The sequence below is a fragment of the Lipophrys pholis genome, assembly GCF_963383615.2.
Source record: "Lipophrys pholis genome assembly, chromosome: 3".
Lineage (NCBI taxonomy): Eukaryota > Metazoa > Chordata > Actinopteri > Blenniiformes > Blenniidae > Lipophrys > Lipophrys pholis.
Window position 1 is genome coordinate 22,418,367 of NC_137627.1, and position 21,595 is coordinate 22,439,961.

Genomic DNA, 21,595 nt, shown 5'->3' on the forward strand with positions numbered 1-21,595 from the left:
AGAGCAATCAAAAAAGGCAGAAATATCAGGCTTCTGAATAGTATTTTCATTTCCATGCACTCGATACTTGGTTTTTTGCATTGTTGGTCTGGTGTCTCTCACCTTCCTCTTGACAATAGCCCAGAGATTCTCTATGCGGTTCAGGTCAGGCCAGTTTATTGGCCAATCAAGCACAGTAACACCATGGTCAATGAACCAGCGTTTGGTAACTTTGGCAGTGTGGGCAGGTGCCATGTCCTGCTGGAAAATAAAATCAGCATCTCCATACAACTTGTCAGCAGAAAGAAGCATGAAGTGCTCTAGAATTTCTTAGTAAATGCCTACATTGACTGTGGACTTCAGGAAACACAGTGGACCGACAGCAGCAGATGACATGACAGCCCATATCATCGTTGACCGTGCGGCCGCCGTGTTTAGAATTTGAATCTCTCAATGAAGGACTCGGATTTGAACCGGGACTTTACTGTCTCGACTTAGACTTCACTATCCGGACTCGAGACTTGTCACTTACTTTTGTCTTAATTTTATGTAAATACAAGTGATCTGTCATTTGATTTATGCATGTTTTCACTTGAAAACGTTGAGCGTCAGTTAATATCAGTTGTTGATGAATTCTGTCTGTTTGTTTCTGTTCCTGTCCTGGCAGAAATAAAAGTCTGGGATTGGGCAAAAACACTTCCATATAGTTCAAAACAAATGATTTGGTCCTTGTGGCATTTATGCCAGCCCATTAGTTCAATAATGTAGCAAAATAGGCAATAACTTAAAAATGGCAGCCACGTTGAGCCGTTTTTTTGTGCTTGTATTTTGTAGGTCGTTTTGGGTGCATTTACTCTCACCATCATCGGGTCACATTTTTGTTTCCACAATATCATGCATATCTCACAATGAGTGGCAGTGATGCACACAAAGAGTGAAAACGAGAAACACAGTTCATGTCTTGACTGTCAAACATTCAGTTCAGCGTCTTTGTTTCTGAATTCATCACCACCTCAGTCTGGACCAACTCCAGATTTGTGTCGGCATCTGAGGAATTAGGGTGTGCCACCTGCTGATGCAAAGTGTTGTTGCCAGATTGTTGTTGCCAGGTTTTGGAGTCCTGCATCAGACAGAAACCTGTTGCACAACACACCATCTCATCTGATTGTGAGCAGTCGTAGCTCGTCGTGAAAAAACTATTTAACCGTGGTTCTTGCCGAAAGATAAAGCAGAAAAATGGGATTTGCATGAAGCAACCTAAAACTATTCAAAATGATGAACCAAAAAAGCTATAAGCTCAACGTGCATGTTCCCCAGGCATCATCACCCCATCATACAGTCTGCAAACAATCACAACAAAGAAAAACTTATAGGGGCCATATTATGCAAAATTGACTTTCTACTGATTTTACAACAGTAGTATTCATCTCCAGAGTGAAGAAAGTCTGTCCTCTCTCTCCCTGGCTTGTTTCATCTAAAAAAAATTTATTTGCCAATGAGGGAATCAGAAATCAAACCCTATATAGTGTCATCAGGGGTTTAGCCAATCCCAATCAAGGTAGGCCCTCCCTTTGAGCCTCCCACAATTAGGCTGCTCTGCTCTGGCACATGGCACCACGGGAGGAAGTACTTCCTCCTCTTCCCAAGATGGGCACGTTTGGGCCAACAGAACAGAGGCCTGGCCAGGTCCGGTTGGGAGATAGACATCTCCCCGCCCCCAGGAGCCCTGCGCCCCTACCACCCCCAGCTGCTCCCCCAGTTATATCTCAGGGCAGTTGTCTTATGTGTGCTGTGCTGTGAGGAACGAATCAGTTTGCTTTGTTTCTGCAGTAAACTTCAGGACGGCCTCACTCACATCTTCAGTGTGTAGCTTTTTTAATTCCTCTGAAGTTAAAGCTTCGTATTGATAGTGAGGTCCATGCTATCTGGCTTTATAGGAAGGGTAATAAACCGTTTAAAAAAACAAATGAACCTGAAAGCTTATTAAAACTACCAAGTCATTGAAGGGGCTACTTGTCAGTCAACTATAAAGAAAACCATACTATTTCATGTTGTTTTTAATTCTATATTGTCATTTTTCTTTTCAGTCTTCTGGCTGAAATGATGCAAAGACATTAAAACCTGTTCTTGTTCCAATCTCTGACCTTTTGGCCCCTAGTGTCCATTCTGTATGAACTTTTTTCGAATAGCACGACAATTAAAAACTATTTCATTTGGCAGTACAATTGTTAAACTGTTAAACAAGCGATTAAATTATAGAAAGACTATTGTTTGAGGTCAATGGTGTGCTTCATCACGACAGTCCGAATATCCAAACACAAGCTTTCTTCTCTAACCTCTAGTAATAACTACACATGAATTGTAAAGTGAATTGTATGTTAGAATCAATATTTAGTGACAATAAATATCAAGCACTTTCAGTTTTTCATTATACTTTCTAAAAGTCTCGTTAACTTTGGCAGGAAATCTGACTTTTGCAGTTCTCAAAATGATAAGAGTTGAAACAGATATGCCTTTGAAATGTGCAGTGGCGGCTGGTGATAAATTTCTTAGGTGGGGCTCTTCATTATTATTCAATTTCAGCCAGTGTGCGCAATTTAAACCACATCCCAACTATTTTGCCTTTTTTTTGATTGAGAGAGAACAGTGATGAAAATTATTGTTTTTTTAAACAGCTAATGAATTGAAAGCACTTATTAAGACTCTTTTTTATTAACATACTTGTAAACAAATCCAAGTGGATGCTTCATTAGCCTGTTTTAGAAAATGAATGTTTTTGTGGGAGTGGTTTACTGGAAATGATCGTCTGAGTTTAGGAAAACAAAAGGCGTATCAGGTATATTTTCGAACAAGACATCAACCCATATTTCAAAGCATTTTAGAATGCTTTGACAGAAACAAAAAAGAACAGCAAAATTGCTTTGCGACCTGGCGCCCTCTATTGGCCAGCCGCCACTGAAAATGTGCAATTTCTCTCTTCTGCAAGTCACAGGAGAAAGTGATCCAACAGGAATATCATCACTAGTACATTTACTGAACTTAGTCACTGTCTTTCCTGAGTCATGGTGAAGTTGTTTTTCTGTCACCTGTGCGGTGGATGACTCCTCCCTCCATACAAGAGTATCAATTAAACCCCACCCTTCTGGATTGGACAGGTTTTTTTTGCAAAAATGAAACTAACACAATTTCTTTTCTTTTTTCGTACGATAATGTATGTGCAGTTTGTTTTCCAGACTGTCTCTGCTTAAAAACACCCACATTTGTTTGTTGGTTCATTTTATTACACAGACCTGTCTTTTTTTTTTCTTCTTCTTCTTCTTTTCTTGTTCACAGTGTAAAAACACCTCCAACAACAGCCCTCATCTCAGCGGATATTTGAAACCCGAACCTCGCTGGTGCTCACACACAAAGAATCCTGCATACCTAGTATTCTTTCGCAGGGCGTCTAATCTGTCCTCTGCAGCTTTTCTATCACACCTCGCATTCTTCCTGTGCCTCAGATGCACATACGCCCGCTCAGCCTTTGATATTCATCCGGAGACGCTCAGAGAAGGGAGGACGATGGCTTCCATGGGGATGCAGATAGCCGGCTGTGCCCTGGCCCTCTTCGGCTGGATCGGGGTCATCATCACCTGCGCCGCGCCCATGTGGAGGGTCACGGCCTTCATCGGCAGCAACATCGTGACGTCGCAGACCATGTGGGAGGGCATCTGGATGACCTGCGTGGTCCAGAGCACTGGCCAGATGCAGTGTAAGGTGTACGACTCCCTACTGGCCCTGAGCCCGGACCTCCAGGGGGCCCGCGCTCTCACCATCGCCTCCATCATCATCGGCATTGTCGGGCTCCTCACGGGCGGCGCTAGCGGGAAGTGCACCAACTGCATACCCGAGAAAAGGGCCAAGGCGAGGGCCATAGTGGCGGCCGGCGTGCTGCTGATCATCAGCGGACTCTTGTGCATCATCGCTGTCTCCTGGACCGCCAGCATCATCATCAGGAACTTCTACAGCCCCGTGCTGGTGGACGCCCAGAAGAGGGAGCTCGGTGCGGCTCTGTACATCGGCTGGGGGGCCGGGGGACTGCTGCTGGTGGGCGGGGGGCTTCTGTGTGCCAACTGCCCCTCCAAGGAAGACAAGACCCCATCTGTGAAGTACCTCATCAACAGGTCTGCTCCAGACAGCAAGGTGCCGTCGTTTGGATCGTACACAGAAACAAAGACGTACATCTGAGGGACTAAAGGGAAATCTGCTTGACAATGACTGCTTGTGTCTCAAAATAAGAGGCTAGGACCTTAATGAGCTGCCATGAGGCATCAAGCAAATGGACATGTGAGCAAAAACAAACCCGTAATGAAGGAAATTTGCACTTTCTACTCATGAAGGAGTCAGACTTTGAATGATAAGCTCTGCCTTTGAGATGATGTAACTCTCGGCTAAAAGCACGCTTGTGGGAATCAAGTTAATATATTGTGTTTAGGAAAGTGGTCATTTCAGCCGAAGCAAAGGATTTCGTCACTGTGTCATATGTACCATTTTGTGCTTTACTATTGCGGTTTTATTCTGTCACATTAAATTTACACGTATTGTTTTGGTTTGTTTTGACTTTTATTTATAGGTTTCTGAAGGGAAACTATGCATCCGTCATCATTTAAAACCAAAACCAGAAAACCTGTTTCTCAGGTGCTTTCCAAAGGTGCAACAAAGTGATGACTCAGGGACTTACAATCCTGTTTATTACAGTGTTTACTAAAGCGTCTTAACTGAGTTTCACCCAGGACTGTTTGAGTTTGCAACAAAACTCTGCCTCAGGTTAAAGAACTCAAATATCTGAAAAGGAATCTTCTGCCTCAGAATCTCAAAATACAAATTTGGCTTCAAATTGGTTTCTAAAAGAGGTTTTGATGTTCACTTATTGGGATAGGCCACCTCTGGGGAGGAGAGTTCCAGAAGGCCACGGAAAGGACTTTTCTCAGTATTTATTTAAGTTGTTTAAAAGAAATAATCATTTAAAAAAGGGAAGCAAAGAGTTAAGTGGAGTCGGTACTCTAAAACAGAAGTGATTGTTCATAGTATGTTATAATTAAAGAAAAAAAAAAAGATCAAAATCAAAATAGCATTGTATTTAACAACTTCAAGTTGAAAAGAAAAAAATATTAGAAAAGTGACATGCTCTGCAATTATTTAAAATTACAGTATGTGGTCACTTGCTGTATAAAAGGTAAACACATACTTTTACTGTTTGTATTCATCAGGTCAGATATTAAGCCCTGATTTAACTCTGTTAAATCATTAAAATGCTTTAAAAATGATCAAAATGTCAACATTTCTTTCCAACCACTCATACTACAGTGTATTTATAAAACCTTCCTATTATAAGCTGAACAACAATAACACCAGCCTGATGTTAAAAATAGACAAAAACTTCATTTAAAAATTCAAAAATGATCACACTGACTTAGATATTGGCATTTTTGACTTTAATACATATTTGTACAATGATTAAAAAGATGAAATATTTATTTTATGAGACGCAAAGCAGGATTTTACAGTTAAAAGTTAATACTTAATAGGCTTTTTACCTGAATTGCCGCCTCTCTTGTCACCATACTCAACCCATAGAACTTTTATACTTTTATTTACGCTAAAGCATTTTATTATCATCCTATAATAGGTCAAGAACAACAGGTGACACATCTCTTTTGTGAAAAAAAAACCATTATATACAAATATAATGATAACAGTTCCTATTTACTCACCCTCTCATTCATTCACAAGATTTTTTCAACCTTAATTTGTCACCTCCAGTAATTGTTACAACATGATAGAGACTTAGTTGACATTTTTCAAGGTTTTACACTGGACTGTATTCACAACTCATTACCAATTTAAATGCCGCTTTCTGTCTACTCTAAAACTTTCTGAAAACTTAATAAACACAGAACGTTTCATCTCATAATGCTCTTAAAATTTCGATTTGTTTCCTCTTATCTCTGACTTAAACTGCTATTGACATCATATTTATCTTTTATGGCGTACTGCCACCTAGCTGCGCTTTTACTTTATCGCTTGTAAAATCTCATCTTTTCTGATGCAAGTTATGGTAGACAGCCTGAGCTTTCCTGGGAACGCCCAGGCTGTCATTGTTATCACATCAAAGCTGCACAATCACACTGCATGAGAGAAATCTGGAGATGTTATTAGAAATAACTTGGTTCTGCTCAGAAAACAAAAAAACATCAGAAAGCAGTGAAGAATTCCACTTTTTTTTTTTTTTTTTTTTTTTAATCGTGATATATAAGAAATTATAAGCTTTTCAGTTTGATTTAGACGAGCTCCAAATAGTCACAGATTCAACAAATAGTAATTCACAAGTGTTCAATCCTGCAAAATTTTCCGTCCTTCAACACATCTTATTGTAATAATTTGTTATCAGGATTTTGATGGGGGAAAAAAAAACATTGATAACTGAGTCTTATTAATGTTTTTGTTGTTGTTGTTGTTGAGCAGTGAGACATTAAAGGACTGCAGGTCTACAGCCCACCAGGACCAGGATTAGAAACTTCTGGTGGATGGTGAGCAGATTATTAGTTGACAAGCTCAGACACACGCCAGAACGTCGTAGCACATTTTAATATTGTGTCGGTCCAACTGTTGCTGCCATGGATACAAGGACTCCACTATGTTTGAGGGTGTGCTTTGGGATCTGGCTTCAAGATGTGAGCAGCAGATCATAAGTCTTGAAAGTCTGGAGGTGGGATTGGAGATCCCTTTTTTTCCTTCCTTGGACCTCTGTAGGGAAATATGCTAAAATCAGTGTTGAAACATGACAGCTTGGTCCTTGTCAAGATCGCTGAAATACTGACATCGCCCACTTCTCCGCTTTACAGTGCATCAAATGTTAAGACAACGTGCTTACTTGTTATCTAATATATCTCCACCACTAACAGGTGAAGCGAATGGCATTCATTTGTCGGTGGTCCTAATGTTCTGGCTGACGGTTGCATGTGACGCTGGAGATACAAAGCCAGAGATGAATGCACGGGACTCAAACTTTGTCATGCTTGGATCCACATGTCATACAGTATCTTTTGTATCTTTGTCCTTTCCGTAGGAGTGCGTCCGGATCCCCATGGCTCTGCAGGAGCTGGGCATCAGCCTGTCCATGGCGGGCGTCGCCGGGACCATCCTCATCTGCGCCCTGCCCATGTGGAAGGTGACGGCGTTCATCGGCACGCACCTGGTGGTCATGCAGGTGTTCTGGGAGGGTTTGTGGATGACCTGCGTCAGCGAGTACACGGGCCAGATGCAGTGCAAGCTGTACGACGCCCTGCTGGACCTGTCGCCGGACCTGCAGGCCGCACGCGGCCTCATCTGCATCAGCTTGGTGCTGGGCTGCCTGGGGTTCCTCATCTTCCTCCTGGGAGCTCGGTGCACCAACTGCCTGAGTCACCCCCGGATCAAGGCCAAGGTGGTGCTGAGCTCGGGCGCCATCTTCTGCCTGGGAGCCCTCGCCACCATAGTTGCGGTTTCATGGACGGCCAACTCCATCATCAGGGATTTCCACAACCCTCGAGTACCTGAGGTGCTGAAGCGAGAGCTGGGAGCAGCCATATACATCGGCTTTGTGACATCTGGGCTGCTGTTCTGTGGCGGAGTCATTCTGTGTGTGAGCTGTCCGCCTCGGGGGGCCAGATTCCCCTCCAGTGGATACAAGCGGGCTAAAACACCCACGCCAAGTGGCTACGCCATCAAAAACTATGTGTGAAAACATAAATGTAGATGCTACGAACGTCACAAACACAATATTTTTGCGAGGGGAAATATGTAGTGCAGCAGGAGATTTGGCCCTGTGGCCCCTGATTACAATATTTCAAACAATAAAAAAACATGTCCTAACATCTGATTATAGTTGTTTTGTTTGTTTGCTGCGGTCTGAATGTTATAGGCTTGCCAAACTGTCGTCTTGATATTTGTCATTTGCAGTAGTTTGTATTTCATGTGATTGGTCCACACATTACATAATTTACATGTATGCTACACAATCATGCTTCCACCAGGAGTTAAAAGAAGGCAAAGGTTTTTTTGTGGTGAGTTGCCTTCATCAATATCTAAATACTTCATCCAATGGTAAATATCTCACTTTCAACCTCTGATACAGTTTATATTCTGAGAAGAGGTTTAACACGTTATTAAGACATGGCACGCCGCTCAGCACCAGCGTTGCCAGATGTGACTCACTATTTTCAGTCCAAACAACATAAAACCCACACAACTCAATAAAAAACCAGCCCAAATCTCAGCCTGTGTAGGAATCATGTTAAAACCATCAGACTATAAAAAGTGTAACAAAGAACACGCAATAAACACACAAATGCACGAAATAAACAACGTTTAAAGGTAAAAGAGTTCGGCTCCCCAAACTGGGGGATTCCTGCAATTTCTGTCAATAACGAAGAAGTCGCACGTAGAAAAATAATCCAAATTGGTACCACATATAATCAAGGCCTGGGTCTGGTGTGATAACATTTTAATTGGTGCTTTCACACAGCCACCAAACAGGTCGGATATGGGTCACTTGTGAGTAAAAAATTAGAATTGGGTCGCATTTCCCTGCAGTGTGAACGAGGCCTTAGTTAGCTGCGATCAGCCCCCGCACCCCACAACCCAAAGTTGGATTATAGAAGACGGCTTTTTATTTATATTAGAAAAATCTTAAATAAAGTTTTGCAATCTTGTTGGTCCATTTTACTTATTGGTCATTTTTTCATGAATCCTAAAAATGCTTCACAAGATTCAAATCAAACAAAAGCCCCATTAACAAGGTATAAGTTCCTTTTTGAGAAAGAATTTACTGGTGGCACTTCAGGATAAGTTGGTTCAACTTGATGCCCATCTTGACATTTATTCCATCTCTAAACAAAAAGACAGAATTGAAATGCCTGTGAGTTGAATGTTTGGTCCTTTGTCAGACAGTTTTGCGCCACAATGGGATTCCCTTCGCCTCCTGCCAGGAGAACAGAACATCGGAGGGTCGGAATGGACTTGTGGCTCTTTAAATCGAGTTTCCTCTCAGAAGCGTCACTCGGTGACGGAGGGCTGAGAGGAGAGGGGAAGGCTTTGTGTTTCTCTCTGTGCAGAAAGTTTGGAGAAAGGGATTGTTTTGAAACCATGGCAGAGAAACAGAGGGATCTCCCTCCTCCACCCAGCTGCAGACACGCTGTGCCGTCCTTTCAACACTACCGAAAAACTGGTTTCCCCTTTCTGAAGAGACATGCAAAACAGACACACACACACACACACACACACACACACACACACACACACACACACACACACACACACACACACACACACACACACACACACACACGGCTCACACATGCACACACACGTTGAAATAACACCCCTCCCTCACTGAGCTGCTCCACTGCCGGCTGTTTCTCTTCCGAGGCAGCCCGGGCCTGCAGTCAGGAGACCGTCGAGGCCGGTCGGAGTCATGGACTGGCAGCTGGAGCTGGCTGGCCTCGCTGTGGCCATCGTAGGGTGGCTGTGCGCCATCCTGACACGCGTCCTGGCTCTGTGGACGGTGAGCGGCAGCGTGAGGAATGTCACGGCCTCCCTGCCGGCCTACTGGGACGGGGTGTGGCTGCAGTGGGACCACTGGGACCTGGCCCACGATGGCAGCCTGCACTGCTCCTTCTACCAGGCTCTCATGTCTCTTTCTGGGAACTTCCGGACGTGGCGAGCGCTCATCGTGGCCGGCATCGGGGCCGGGGCCTTCGCCGTGGCGGTGGGAGCGGCGGGGATGGTGTGGTTCCCCAAGCGGGGGCAGATCAAAGTTGTGTCTGGTGGCCTCTTTGTTTTGTCTGCGATCCTGCTGCTGGTTCCCACAGCGTGGACTTGCCACCACACAAGCCAGCCACTTGGGGGCGCTGTGGTGCTCAGGAGAGACTGGGGGCCTGCCCTGTATCTTGGATGGATCTCCTTTGCTCTGATGCTGGCCGGTGGGGTTTTCCTCTCCACCAGATGCCCCAGGAAGGAGAGGCAGGAGGGGGAGCCGCCTGAGAGCAGCAGGTACCCCGACCTGGAGGACGAGTCCAGTCACCCACTGAGCAGGATCAACAGGACCACATTCACAAGCAGCCAGTACGAACGCAGATCTGAGCCCATCTGACAGGACTGTGACATTTCAAACTAAAAGACAAATCTTGGTTACACATCTTGTGTAATCATGCTCTGGTTAAACTGAACATAATTACTGATAGTGAGGTACATGGAGGACTGTAACATCAGATTACTAAGGTTCTTTTCAAGCTGTTGATGTTGCATAACACTGTTTCTGTTCAGTCCCACGGTTCAACTTTACCTTGAAGCAATACTTGTGAGTTTTTCTATTTACACTGAACTGAATCTGATTATACTTTTCAGACTGAGCAACTTTCAGATTTTTTCATTGAGTTGTAATGAGAGCGAACATGTAATTCATATTCCTGAAAATCAGATTACTGTTCCTATATATATATATATATAAAAAAAAGATGCTATTGAGTAAGAGTTACTGCTTTCTTGTTGCCATAAACTACTGTTAAAACTTCCTATGAGGCACAGTGGTACTATTAAAAGTGCCTTTGCTATAGGACTTCTTCTTCTTCTTCTTCTTCTTCTTCTTCTTCTTCTTCTTCTTCTTCTTCTTCTTCTTCTTCTTCTTCTTCTTCTTCTTCTTATTATTATTATTATTATTATTATTATTATAATATGCTGCATTCATGTAACTGGGAACTCAGCAAGTTGCTATTTGGGAAACAGTAAATTTCCTGTGGAAAGGATTCACGAGACCGGTATGTTTGATATGGGAGAGAAAAACAACTAAAAAGCCTGAAGAAAGTAACGCGTTACTCTAATATGACCAGTGAGCAGTAATCTAACTTGTTACTATTACCAAACCAGTGATCAGATTAAAGTTACATAGCCATGTCTCTGTGCGTTACTATCGTAGCGTCCTGCAGGACGAGTTTCTTGTCTTTAAAGCCACTTTATCACTGAACAGAACAAATAGAGATTAACTGGCTGCTCCTCCATTCCTCCATTCCTTCTCCTTAAACCAGACGACACACACACACACACACACACACACACACACACACACACACACACACACACACACACACACACACACACACACACACACACACACACACACACACACACACACACACACACACACACGCGCCCGCCGGGACACGCACACAGTGAATCTTTCCTTTAAGTTCGCACACCTGCCCCGGCCCCCTTCTCCACCCTCAGCCAATCAAAGGCCACCGCGCTCTAACGGTGCGTTCAGGTACCAGAAAATAATAGGAACCAACAATATAGCCATTGAAACGTTGGAACAAAAACACACAAAAACACACAAAAACACAACTGCAGAGATGTTACACTATTCTTATAATTTTCTTTAAAAATAATATATTGGCAGGTTGTCATTTTTATGAGGAGACAGTGTGTGTGTGTGTGTGGGGGGAGGGGGGGGGCAGTTACCTTTAAAAAGTAATCCTTGTTACTCCATTAAAAAGTAACAAGGATTACTTTTCTGATTACTTGTTGTTTTCAGTAACTAAGTTAGATTACAAGTAACTTTTTAGTTCAGCAGTTGCCTACAAAACCCCCCACCATCTCAAATAAAAAGGACAACCGGTTTTGCCAAAAACTCTGCTGATGTTAATACACCTACATTCTTTGTTGTAGTATCAGATTTTTACTATTGCTGGTATTTAGTTACCCAGTGATGTAGTTGCAGTTTGTTGTTGTTTATTTATTTATTTATTTGCACTACCTGCTCTATGCAACCTTTTAATTCCCCCCCCCCCCCCGAGCACAAGTCTTTCATTGATTGAATGTTTGAAAAAGAAAAAAAGAAAGAAATTGTATAACATCTCTGCAGTTGTGTTTTTGTTGCAATGATATGGTTCAGTGTTGATATTTCATGGCTCCAATTATTTTGTGGCACCTGAACATCGTGAGCGCGAGTTGACCTGTGATTGGCTGAGAATAGAGAAGGGGGCGGGTCAGGTCAGACTGCATGCACTGTGTATGTCTGGGTCCATTTGGAGGAGAACAGAGCTGTTTGATAATAAAGCGTCTTTCCATACAACAAACTCGTCCTGCGGGACGCTACAATAGTAACGTACAGTGACTTGGAGAAGTAACTATACTCTGATTACTGGTTTGCAGTGTGTATACAGGAATGAGGAGACGGACTGTATTCATCTTTTTGGTCCGGGGTGGCTCCATCTAATGTGGCCTGAACCTCGGATGCAGACCAAAGAACGAGAAAACATTGTGTCTCCTCGTAGCTCTGTTGGTGTTTTTTCACGTGCGCCTTGTTTTAGTCCGGAGCCCTGGAGTGGCCATTGAGAAAACATTTATAACAATAACGTGTGAATGAGCTTGGGGCTTATTTTTCAACATTTTGGCATTACACTGTGAATTTCTGCTCCTTTCACTTTATTTCTGTATGTGTCTGAATCAAATGCATCAACTTCAGGAGGAATGGAGGTGTAGAATGATAGAATGCGGCTCTACTGCCGTTTCCAATGGCAACCTGCGTAAACACATGCTGATTAAAGTTCTCTTTCACATGAAGCGCCATTAAAAGGCTCATTTTATGGCCATAAATCCAAGCTTTCACTTATAGTAGTATGTACTTTATTTGTTAGTTGCTGATGAACAAAAAGTATCGCTTCATTATAAAGAAGTTCGGTGGGTAGAAAATAATAATGGGGCGTCTCATAGCGGAGCACAACTCAGCGGCATGCAGACCTTGGCTTTGGCGGTGGAGAGACAAAGAACTGGTGCTGAGTCTGGCCCTGCCTCCGAACTCGCAGCTGGTTCTTTCTGGTGGGAAAAGCCCCCTGACCGCAATGGATTCACTCATGCTCCGCACAGAATCGCAGCACTTTGTAAAATGATTAGGCACAAAATGTGTTAATTTTGAGGTTCAGTCCACACATTCAAATGAATTTTAGTCATTCATTATTTATTTTATATATGTAATAACCTGATAAAATCAATTATTTGTTATTATTAGTTTGTATTTGTATTGATGGACAGGCGACGTGGGCCCGGGGTCCTGGACCATGGCCGGAGACGGATGGAGGTGTTGCCTCGTGGCGATGGGAGCCGGCCGCCTCGACTTCTGCTCCCCGCTCGCACTCCTCTAAGCTAAGGTGTATGACGAAGCTCCGGCAAGAGTACGGGACGTCTGTAGGTTCGCTCATTTTGTCTCTGAGAGCCCGCCGGCTGCCGCCAGCAATGAAATACCCGCGGCTCAGAGCCACAGTGTGATACTGGAATATTCACGATAGTCATTTTGTATATTGCAGAGAACAAGCTGCGATACATCGAGTATGTTCAATGTATAGTCGATGTTTCGCCCAGCCCAAGAGACAAGGTTATTATCATTAAGAAAATAATGACATCGAGGGTCTTGCTCAGATCCCCAATGCATGTTTTCTGGACTGTGGGAGGAAACCCATGCACACGTGGGGAGGACATGCAAACCCCATGCAGAAAGGCCCCAGCAGGATGTAAAATAAAAACAAAGAAAGAAAACTAAACTAGCAAACGTGCATAAAAATCTAATTAAAACTGAACTGAAATTAGAGAATTGAAGTCCTCATGAATTAAACAAAAACATGAAAAATGTAAAACTACGACAACCTTGTGTAGAGAGATATATTTCAATGGTAAAAACAATGTTGTCGGAACATTTGGCGTGAAGAAAAACACAGAAAGGGTTGAATTAGGTGATTGGCAACTGGTGGCCGCCATCCTCATTTATTGTCTGTAGTTTATAAGAAACAATGAGGAATTGGTTTTACGGTCAGATCAATGTCATATTAACCACATTTTAACAGGATGTAAAATGTAATTACTGTCATATTATAATGGTTTTCAAGGAGAAACGTGAAATATATGCATGTCCATTCAATACATGTTGAGTTTTATAGGTATTTTTATCAAATGTTGGAAGTAATCTATTAGATCCTCGTGGTGAATTTACTCAGCCACAGTTTGGCCCAATGGTGACATAGATTACATTTTTTCATGGCTGTCGCAATAATGAAAGTTTCCCTGATCTAAATGGCTCTGTGTTACAGATGAGTTTTGTTTTTGAGGGTTTTATATTTCTGAAAGAGAATATTTGTGCACAGTGAAAAAAAAAACTTGGTATTCTGACTCATCCTTTCGATCGAACTGTGACAAGCCCAGAGAGACTTCTCTGCTCAAGTGCAATCTGTAAATCGTCAAATAAATAAACCTGCCGTTATCCAGCTGGGTTTGCAAACACACACACCCAGACTCACAGCTTCAGACAAAAGGCTGGATATGTGTCATCTGATGTCCTTGAAGTGAGTCTGTGACTGGTGCTCTGCCTAAAGGGGCTTCCAGAGTCTGAGGTGGTGGAAGTATTGGAAACAAAGGAGGGGAATAAGGTGTTAGTGCACGAGTAATACAAGTGAAATGGAGTGAAGTCGTTTGCAGACAATGGAAAAGACCAACCTTTTTGTTTGTTTTTTTATTTTAACCGTGCATTTCCACAGCAGGCCTGGGCTCCGGGCTCACGTGTCTCTCGCCCCTCACCTCATCTCTGCGTCCTGGACGAGCGTCGTCTCCCTGCGCTCTCCCGCAGTCAGCAGTTCCAGGTCACTCGTCAGGCTTTCCCAGTAGCTGGTAGGCTTTCTGAGGAATCAGTAATTCTTTGGTGTGGCTGGACCGGCCGACCTGTTTTTGCTTTTTTATTTCGTTCGCGGTCGAGTCTGAGGTTTTTTTTCCTTAGCCCAGTGTCGGTACTGGTTCGGCGGCCCTGTACAGAGTTGGGCCATGGCCACAGCTGTTTGTTTGTTTGTTTGGGTGGGCAGTCACGCTCATCTTTAAGTTGAACTTTTCCTACTTTCAAGTTGTTTTTTGGTTTTTCGGAAAAGGTGGACAAGGGTTTTCTCCGTCAAGACAATGAAATTAAGGTTAAAATAAACAATGTGTGACAAAATCAACCTCTTGTCTCTCAAGTCCCTAGGTATGTTCCCTCCCTCCGTGGGTCGTAACAATCTACATCAAAATATCAGGAATCCTCACAGGCTTCAATATGTTCGGGTATTCACTATCATGAATCCCAGTAACAGGAAACTGCATCTTTAACATTTCTTCAATAAGCAAAGGGAACTATAATAGATGAGAAGATATTTCTTCCTTCTCCCTCAAACAAAACATTCGACACACAACTGCTTGCACCCGATTCATGCGGCATCTTTTTACTCCTGTTTTTCTATTTGTATATAAACATTTCTTCACCTATTCTTGCACTGCTTTCTGTTTGTGTATTGTAGAAAGTTATTGACCGATTCTGCACTGTTTTCTTTTACGTGCCATTTTGCTGCTGTCATTCTCTGTGAACAGCAGGAAAAGAATATCATTGTATAGAGGAAACAGGTTTGGTGGTTTATATGTGACAATAAACTAGAATTGAAGTAAAAGTCTGATTTAGGATTTAGAAGAGGGAGTTGTTCATCACGATATAACTTAATAGTTTTTTGTTGTCTCCACATGTTTTTGACTTATATGGTTGTATATTGGTGTAAATGATCAATACTCTAATTGAAGAACAAAGTGTCCAAGCTCCTCCATCCTGCAGCCTCCCTAAAGCCTGGCACACACTACAGGATTTTTTAAATCTCCACCGATCAAGAGACCACACACTTGATGATCACAAAAGACGGATTGCACAAGATCTTCCTCTTCATTTATAAAGGTTGCTGACGCACTAAACGGGTCCTGAAAGATACAAAGTCTGTGATCTAAAGAAATAAACTTTGTGGGAGAATGTGCGTACCGGGACGCCAACTTTGAACCTTGCGCATGCACATTTTGGAGACAGGGGAAACTGGCAACGCAGATGGTGAGGTGGAGAAATGAAGCCAGATTCATCTCATACATTTAATGTCTTCACATATCAGCAAGGTTTTATAGATGAGGCCCCGTGTCGGGTCAGAAAATAAAAATCTTACTTCGACAGATTTCAGCTGAGGTGGCTAAAATGAAACGTCACTTCCTGCCAATTAATCTTTCTACTAAGGAAAATTATTTGTGTGTGTGTGTGTGTGTGTGTGTGTGTGTGTGTGTGTGTGTGTGTGTGTGTGTGTGTGTGTGTGTGTGTGTGTGTGTGTGTGTGTTCCCAATTGGCTGAATGGAGGAGTAGCTTGATTAATCGATCCCTGTTGTGTTGAATAACAAAGTGTTTTTCCAGACAAGAAACTCGTCCTGCAGGACGCTACAATAGTAACGCACAGTGACTTTGATTAGTAACTTTAATCTGATTACTGGTTTGGATTAGAGTAACACGTTACCGTCACAGTACAGGCCAGTAGTGTCATCAGCATCATGTGTACAGCCTGTTTACAGTTTGGATGCTGTTAAAGCAGTGATTGCTGTTAGGTTTGTTCAAAGAGAAGAAGGAGTGCTCTGAGGACAACTTTTCCTCCCACCAAGACCAATGATGTTGCGTCACCTTTGGATCCAACCTGGGTGAAATGAGACATTTTCTCCCAGAGGAAACAAACGCAGTGGCGGCGGTATATTTCAGACCTCAGCGTTCACTGGTGCTGGTCTGAGTCAATCCACCCCTCAATAACTTTATGGCTACAAAAACCAAGTTATCATGCAGAAATGCAGTATAAAGAGCCGTTGCATCACAGATAGATACTTCTGTAGCCAGAATAAATACCTTTACAGATGAAATAAAATCTGAAGTTCACAACTCTCCTTCTGCTGCAGCTCCATAGAAAAGCGGCTGCTATTGCTGAAACTTCTGGGGGTCGAGGAGGGTGACAAACATCAGCTTTTCATGGTCTTTAAAATAAAAAGATGGCAGATAATATAATCTAAAGTCCTGCCATGGACGTTGTAGTGAGCGTAAATTGGACCTCCTTGCACGTGGAGTGCTGCGGTGCGTTCAATGACCTCTTGAAAATGGTTTATACAATAAATCTGCAACCAAATCTGTTTATCTCCTTCAGCCATTGTCGCTTAATAAAACCGCCTATTAAATCAACACAACTATATTTTTGTTTTGCAGTTTGTTAGCGATGGAGTCAGCGAGCGCCAGAGAGTAAACTGACGATCCAATCAGAGGGCATGAAAACGCTGAGGTTACCTGCTGGCAGGTCCTGAGTCGCCAACTCAAAATCTGATTGGTTGAAGCAGCAGCGTGACCGACTCTTATTTTACGCTGCGGACGCCTCCAGGATTGAATGTGAAGGCCTCAGGCAGATTTCTTTACCCTGGCAACTTCCTCTCACAGCTTCTCCCCCGGCTGTGCTGCTTCCAGACGTGTATTTCCATATTAAAGCTTTTAACCAATCACATTGCAGCCATCATACACATGACATTTACATTTATAAGTACCGTACTCATATCTCATATAGTACTCATTTTGGAAAAAGGGTAGAAACGTCCCTGAGATAGTTTCAAAAAGAGTCATGGCCAACAGTACATTTTAATAGTTTTTTTATTTGTACATGTCTGTTGCAGACAGAATCAAATTAATACTGTGTAGTGTACAATAATTATGTTGCTTTATGAAACTGTTTTATATGTATGTGTATGAATATGTATGTATATGAGTCTATGAGTATGTATGTCTGTATGTATGTACGTGTATGTAGGTATATATATATATATATATATATATATATGTGTCCATATATGTGTATGTGTATATGGATATGTATATGTATATGGATATGTATGTGTATATGTATATGGATATGTATATGTATAAGTATAAGTATAAGTATAAGTATAAGTATAAGTATAAGTATATGTATAAGTATAAGTATATGTATATGTACATGCATATGTATATGTATATGTATATGTATAAGTATATGTATATGTATAAGTATAAATATAAGTATATGTATAAGTATAAGTATATGTATATGTATAAGTATAAGTATATGTATATGTACATGTGTATGTATATGTAAATGTATAAGTATAAGTATATGTATATGTATAATTATAAGTATAAGTATATGTATAAGTATAAGTATATGTATATGTATAAGTATAAGTATATGTATAAGTATAAGTATATGTATAAGTATATGTATATGTATATGTACATGTACATGTACATGTATATGTATATGTATATGTATATGTATAAGTATAAGTATAAGTATAAGTATATGTATAAGCATATGTACATGTATATCCAGACAATCAATCCTGTCTGGATATGAAGTCTGGATTCTTGCTGATGAGTGATGAGACTCTATCACTGGTCCTGGAAGGTCGTCGGGATGTTCAGTTACATCTGGAGGATTTAAAGCAGAGGGTACAACATAAATATAAATGCATATATGTGTGTGAAGCAACATGTTGTACTTTATTTTGAATGAATTAGAATATTACAAGTTATTTCCAAGTAGTTGAATCATCTGAAACAACTCTAACCTTAAACTGAATATCTCAGTGAAAACACTATGTTGTCACAACATTTTCCCTTCTTTAGAAATATAATGTATTTGAGGTGTCAAACATAAAGCCTGTGGGCCAAAACCGGCCTGCAGGAGGCTCCAATCCGGCCAAACTATATAGCAAATTGTAAACAATTCATAGAAAACACAGTTTAGTTTTTTTTCGACAAATGTCTTCAGAGTAGTGGACACAAGACGAGACTGAGACCTGAGATCAGGATGAACACTCGCTGCCTTGCTGCTCGCTGCCTTGCTGTCAGGGTGAGTTTGTAAAAACATGAGTGATGAAGCTCTATATACACTTCACTGTACTTTGCACCAGAAAGTTTCATTAAAATTGGCATTATGTTGAAATTGTAGTTATGATCCAGATTATAAATAGACTTCACTTATATAGCTCCTTACAGCTGCGTGTGACATCGTTCATCACATTCACCCGTTCACACACACGGAGGCTGCAGCCATGCAAGGCACTGTCACTCTAATGGAAGCAGTTTGGGGTTCAGTGACTCCGGCATGCAGAGATGAGAATGGAACCAGCAACCTTCCCACTGAGAGACGACCGCTCTACCAACCAAACCCTGTCGCCCAATCTAATGTAAGTGACACTCAGCAATCAAACCTTACCTTAGCTGTGGCAGGAGCTCTTATCCTCATTCTCCTCTTTCCCTGTAAATTAAAGACATTTTCAATATTGACTGATTCTTTCATGAGTTTTCATCATGACATGTTGTAGAAACAGAGCTCACTTACATAGTTCTGACTGGTGGACCACTCTGGGAATCTCTCAGCATGCAGCTGAGCTTCTCTTCTTGCCAGATCAAAATATTTGTCCTTCTGGTCTCCTGACAACGACTTCCACTGTTGACCAAGGACAACACACTGTCAGCACACACACTGATGCTCAGCTGAAAGCCAGCTTGTTCATATAATGCTCATCAGATTATCATTGCCACTGACTGCTGAGTGGTGACATTGGAGACGAGACACTCACTTTCCTTCCCAGGACTTTATTGACCGCCGCACTTCCTCCGCTGTTGAGACGAGCCGTTCCGATGGACCTCTGCTCCTTCAGGAACATCATGAAAGCGTTTGGTGGCTTCCTGATGTACGGCTTCTCTTTGCCTTGCTGGTCCTCATCCAGTCTCCTTCTATAAGAACACATGAGAAAATCAAAGTGTGAGGGCACAGGAACAACGTCTAACACTGTGGAGACAGGAGATAAACACTTTCAACATGAAGGAATATATGAAAGGATCAAAATATCAATAACAAAGGTGTTTAGGTAAATGATCGTCTCATGAAAGATGCTGATCATGACGGCATTCAGGTGCATCAGCAGAAACCTCATCCACTTCATCTCAAACCCAGAGCCTGTTATCGAGGAGAAAGACATTCAGGACAAACCCACTAAAAACAAACTTACTTTGAAATGTTGACATTAGTCTGAGGAGCAGCAGCAGGAAGGACATGCTCAGTCTCTCTATTCCTGCACAGACAAAAAGACACGGGCTTTTCAATGGTGAGAAAGAGAAGACACAGGAAGTAAAGAGCTGCATTTACATGGGTTGATTTACTCACAGTGATTTAGCAGGCTGTGTTTTGTTGGTGACATATTGTGTGACTCTGATCACTGGTATATTGTCCCACTGGAGACAAACAACAGAGAGTAAGTCCACATGTAATAGTATGATAAGTATCAACCTGCTTGTACAGTCTGAGTGGTTCACTATGATCTTACTGGGTCTACAGCATGGGGAGTCCTCATCCCTGCAGATGAGGGGCAGTTATAGCCAGGCCACTCATACTGTGTGTTCTGCTGAGGGAGAAGTGAGTGTTACTAACTATAAGAAACAAACTGTCAATGAGCAACATGGAGAGTTCAGTTTCTTACTGGGATGACAGGAGCTGCAGGGAGGATGAGGTCTGCAGGTGAGGAGCCGTTATAAACCGGCCACTGATACTGTGTGTTCTGCTGAGGGAGAAGTGAGTGTCAGTAAGCAGGAGGCACATCAGTCCGTCAATACAAAGACAAACAGCACTCAAACATCAACGTTTGATATTTAAATAAAACCATGAGATCATGACCAGGAATAAAAGACTAATGAGGAAATAAAGTCCAGTGATGTTTACATCTTAAACTCAAAGATGGAGTTCCTCATATGTGTGAACGACAACTAGAATGTTTATCACTAAATATTTAAGTGTGATTTTGTTTTTCTGTCAGCTGACTAACAAAATCCTTCAGTAGTGGATGTTCATGCTGATATATTTGAAGTAAGCCTGTGTCATTATAGAAGTGACTGTCAGTAATTTGTCAGTTTATCATCACATTTTTCCAGGTCTGCTCTCTAAATGTGTTGAAGTCAAAGGGTGAGGACTTCTGTCCCTCCCTCTTGCTGGGTATCTTACCTGTCCCTGCCTCATTGTCCCTGCCTCATTGTCCCGAGCAGCCTGCCAGTTGTTTGAAGCAGCCGTCACGGGACTCAACATCTGCAGTACCGGAGGAACTGCTCCTGGGCTCATCTGCCCACCATCATGTTGTGCCTGACTGTGGTCAGACAGAACCACTGGCACAGCTCTGGATAGAGCTGGAGGGTCTTCTGCTTCCAACAGTTGGTTCACCAGAGCCGCCAGTGAAAATTCAAAGTGGACGTCTGGATCCATCACTGCAGCCTGCTTGGTTTGGTCGTAAAATGCTGACTGTGTGGAACAGGAAGATGTGTTGACCCTTGTCACACAGAGAAACAACAAGCTGAGCTTATTCCAGTGGGACCAGTGTCTTATCTTCTGAGTCATGTAAAACTGAAGACATATTTAATATCTGAGCCAACGTGAAGCTTACTTCATGTCGGCTCACACATAAATTAGATTGCTGGAGAAGATTGTAAATCCAAGTGCAGATTAGATTCTGGCAACAATATATTCTGTTTGTTTTCTAGATTAATGTTTCATAGGTTTTAGTTTTTTGACCCATTCCTCAGTTGTATTCATGGTATCACAGATATTTCAGCTAATAATGATGAAATATGGATAAAAAGAGCCACTTGAGTCATTTGGGTGTCATGAATGTATATCCT

At 42.1% G+C, this 21,595-nt stretch overlaps 3 protein-coding genes across 3 annotated transcripts in view; all 3 read left to right on the forward strand.

The window, feature by feature from the left end:
- The window catches only part of LOC308107309 (claudin-4-like), a 143,416-nt gene extending 135,540 nt beyond the window's left edge, over positions 1-7,876 (forward strand). The window contains exon 2 of the mRNA XM_080459591.1: positions 7,088-7,876. Within this exon, the coding sequence (XP_080315717.1) occupies positions 7,106-7,741 (636 nt within the window). The 5' untranslated portion in view covers positions 7,088-7,105 and the 3' untranslated portion in view covers positions 7,742-7,876. The remainder of the gene's footprint in view (positions 1-7,087) is intronic.
- LOC308107308 (claudin-4-like) lies at positions 3,302-4,564 on the forward strand. The gene has a single exon (XM_080459590.1). It carries the CDS (start codon positions 3,541-3,543, stop codon positions 4,204-4,206), a length of 666 nt encoding a protein of 221 aa, XP_080315716.1. The 5' UTR covers positions 3,302-3,540; the 3' UTR covers positions 4,207-4,564.
- Positions 7,877-8,355: 479 nt separating the features above from the next.
- On the forward strand, positions 8,356-10,445 carry LOC308107866 (claudin-3-like). Its single transcript, XM_080460439.1, has one exon. It carries the CDS (start codon positions 9,473-9,475, stop codon positions 10,148-10,150), a length of 678 nt encoding a protein of 225 aa, XP_080316565.1. The 5' UTR covers positions 8,356-9,472; the 3' UTR covers positions 10,151-10,445.
- Positions 10,446-21,595: the final 11,150 nt, after the last annotated feature.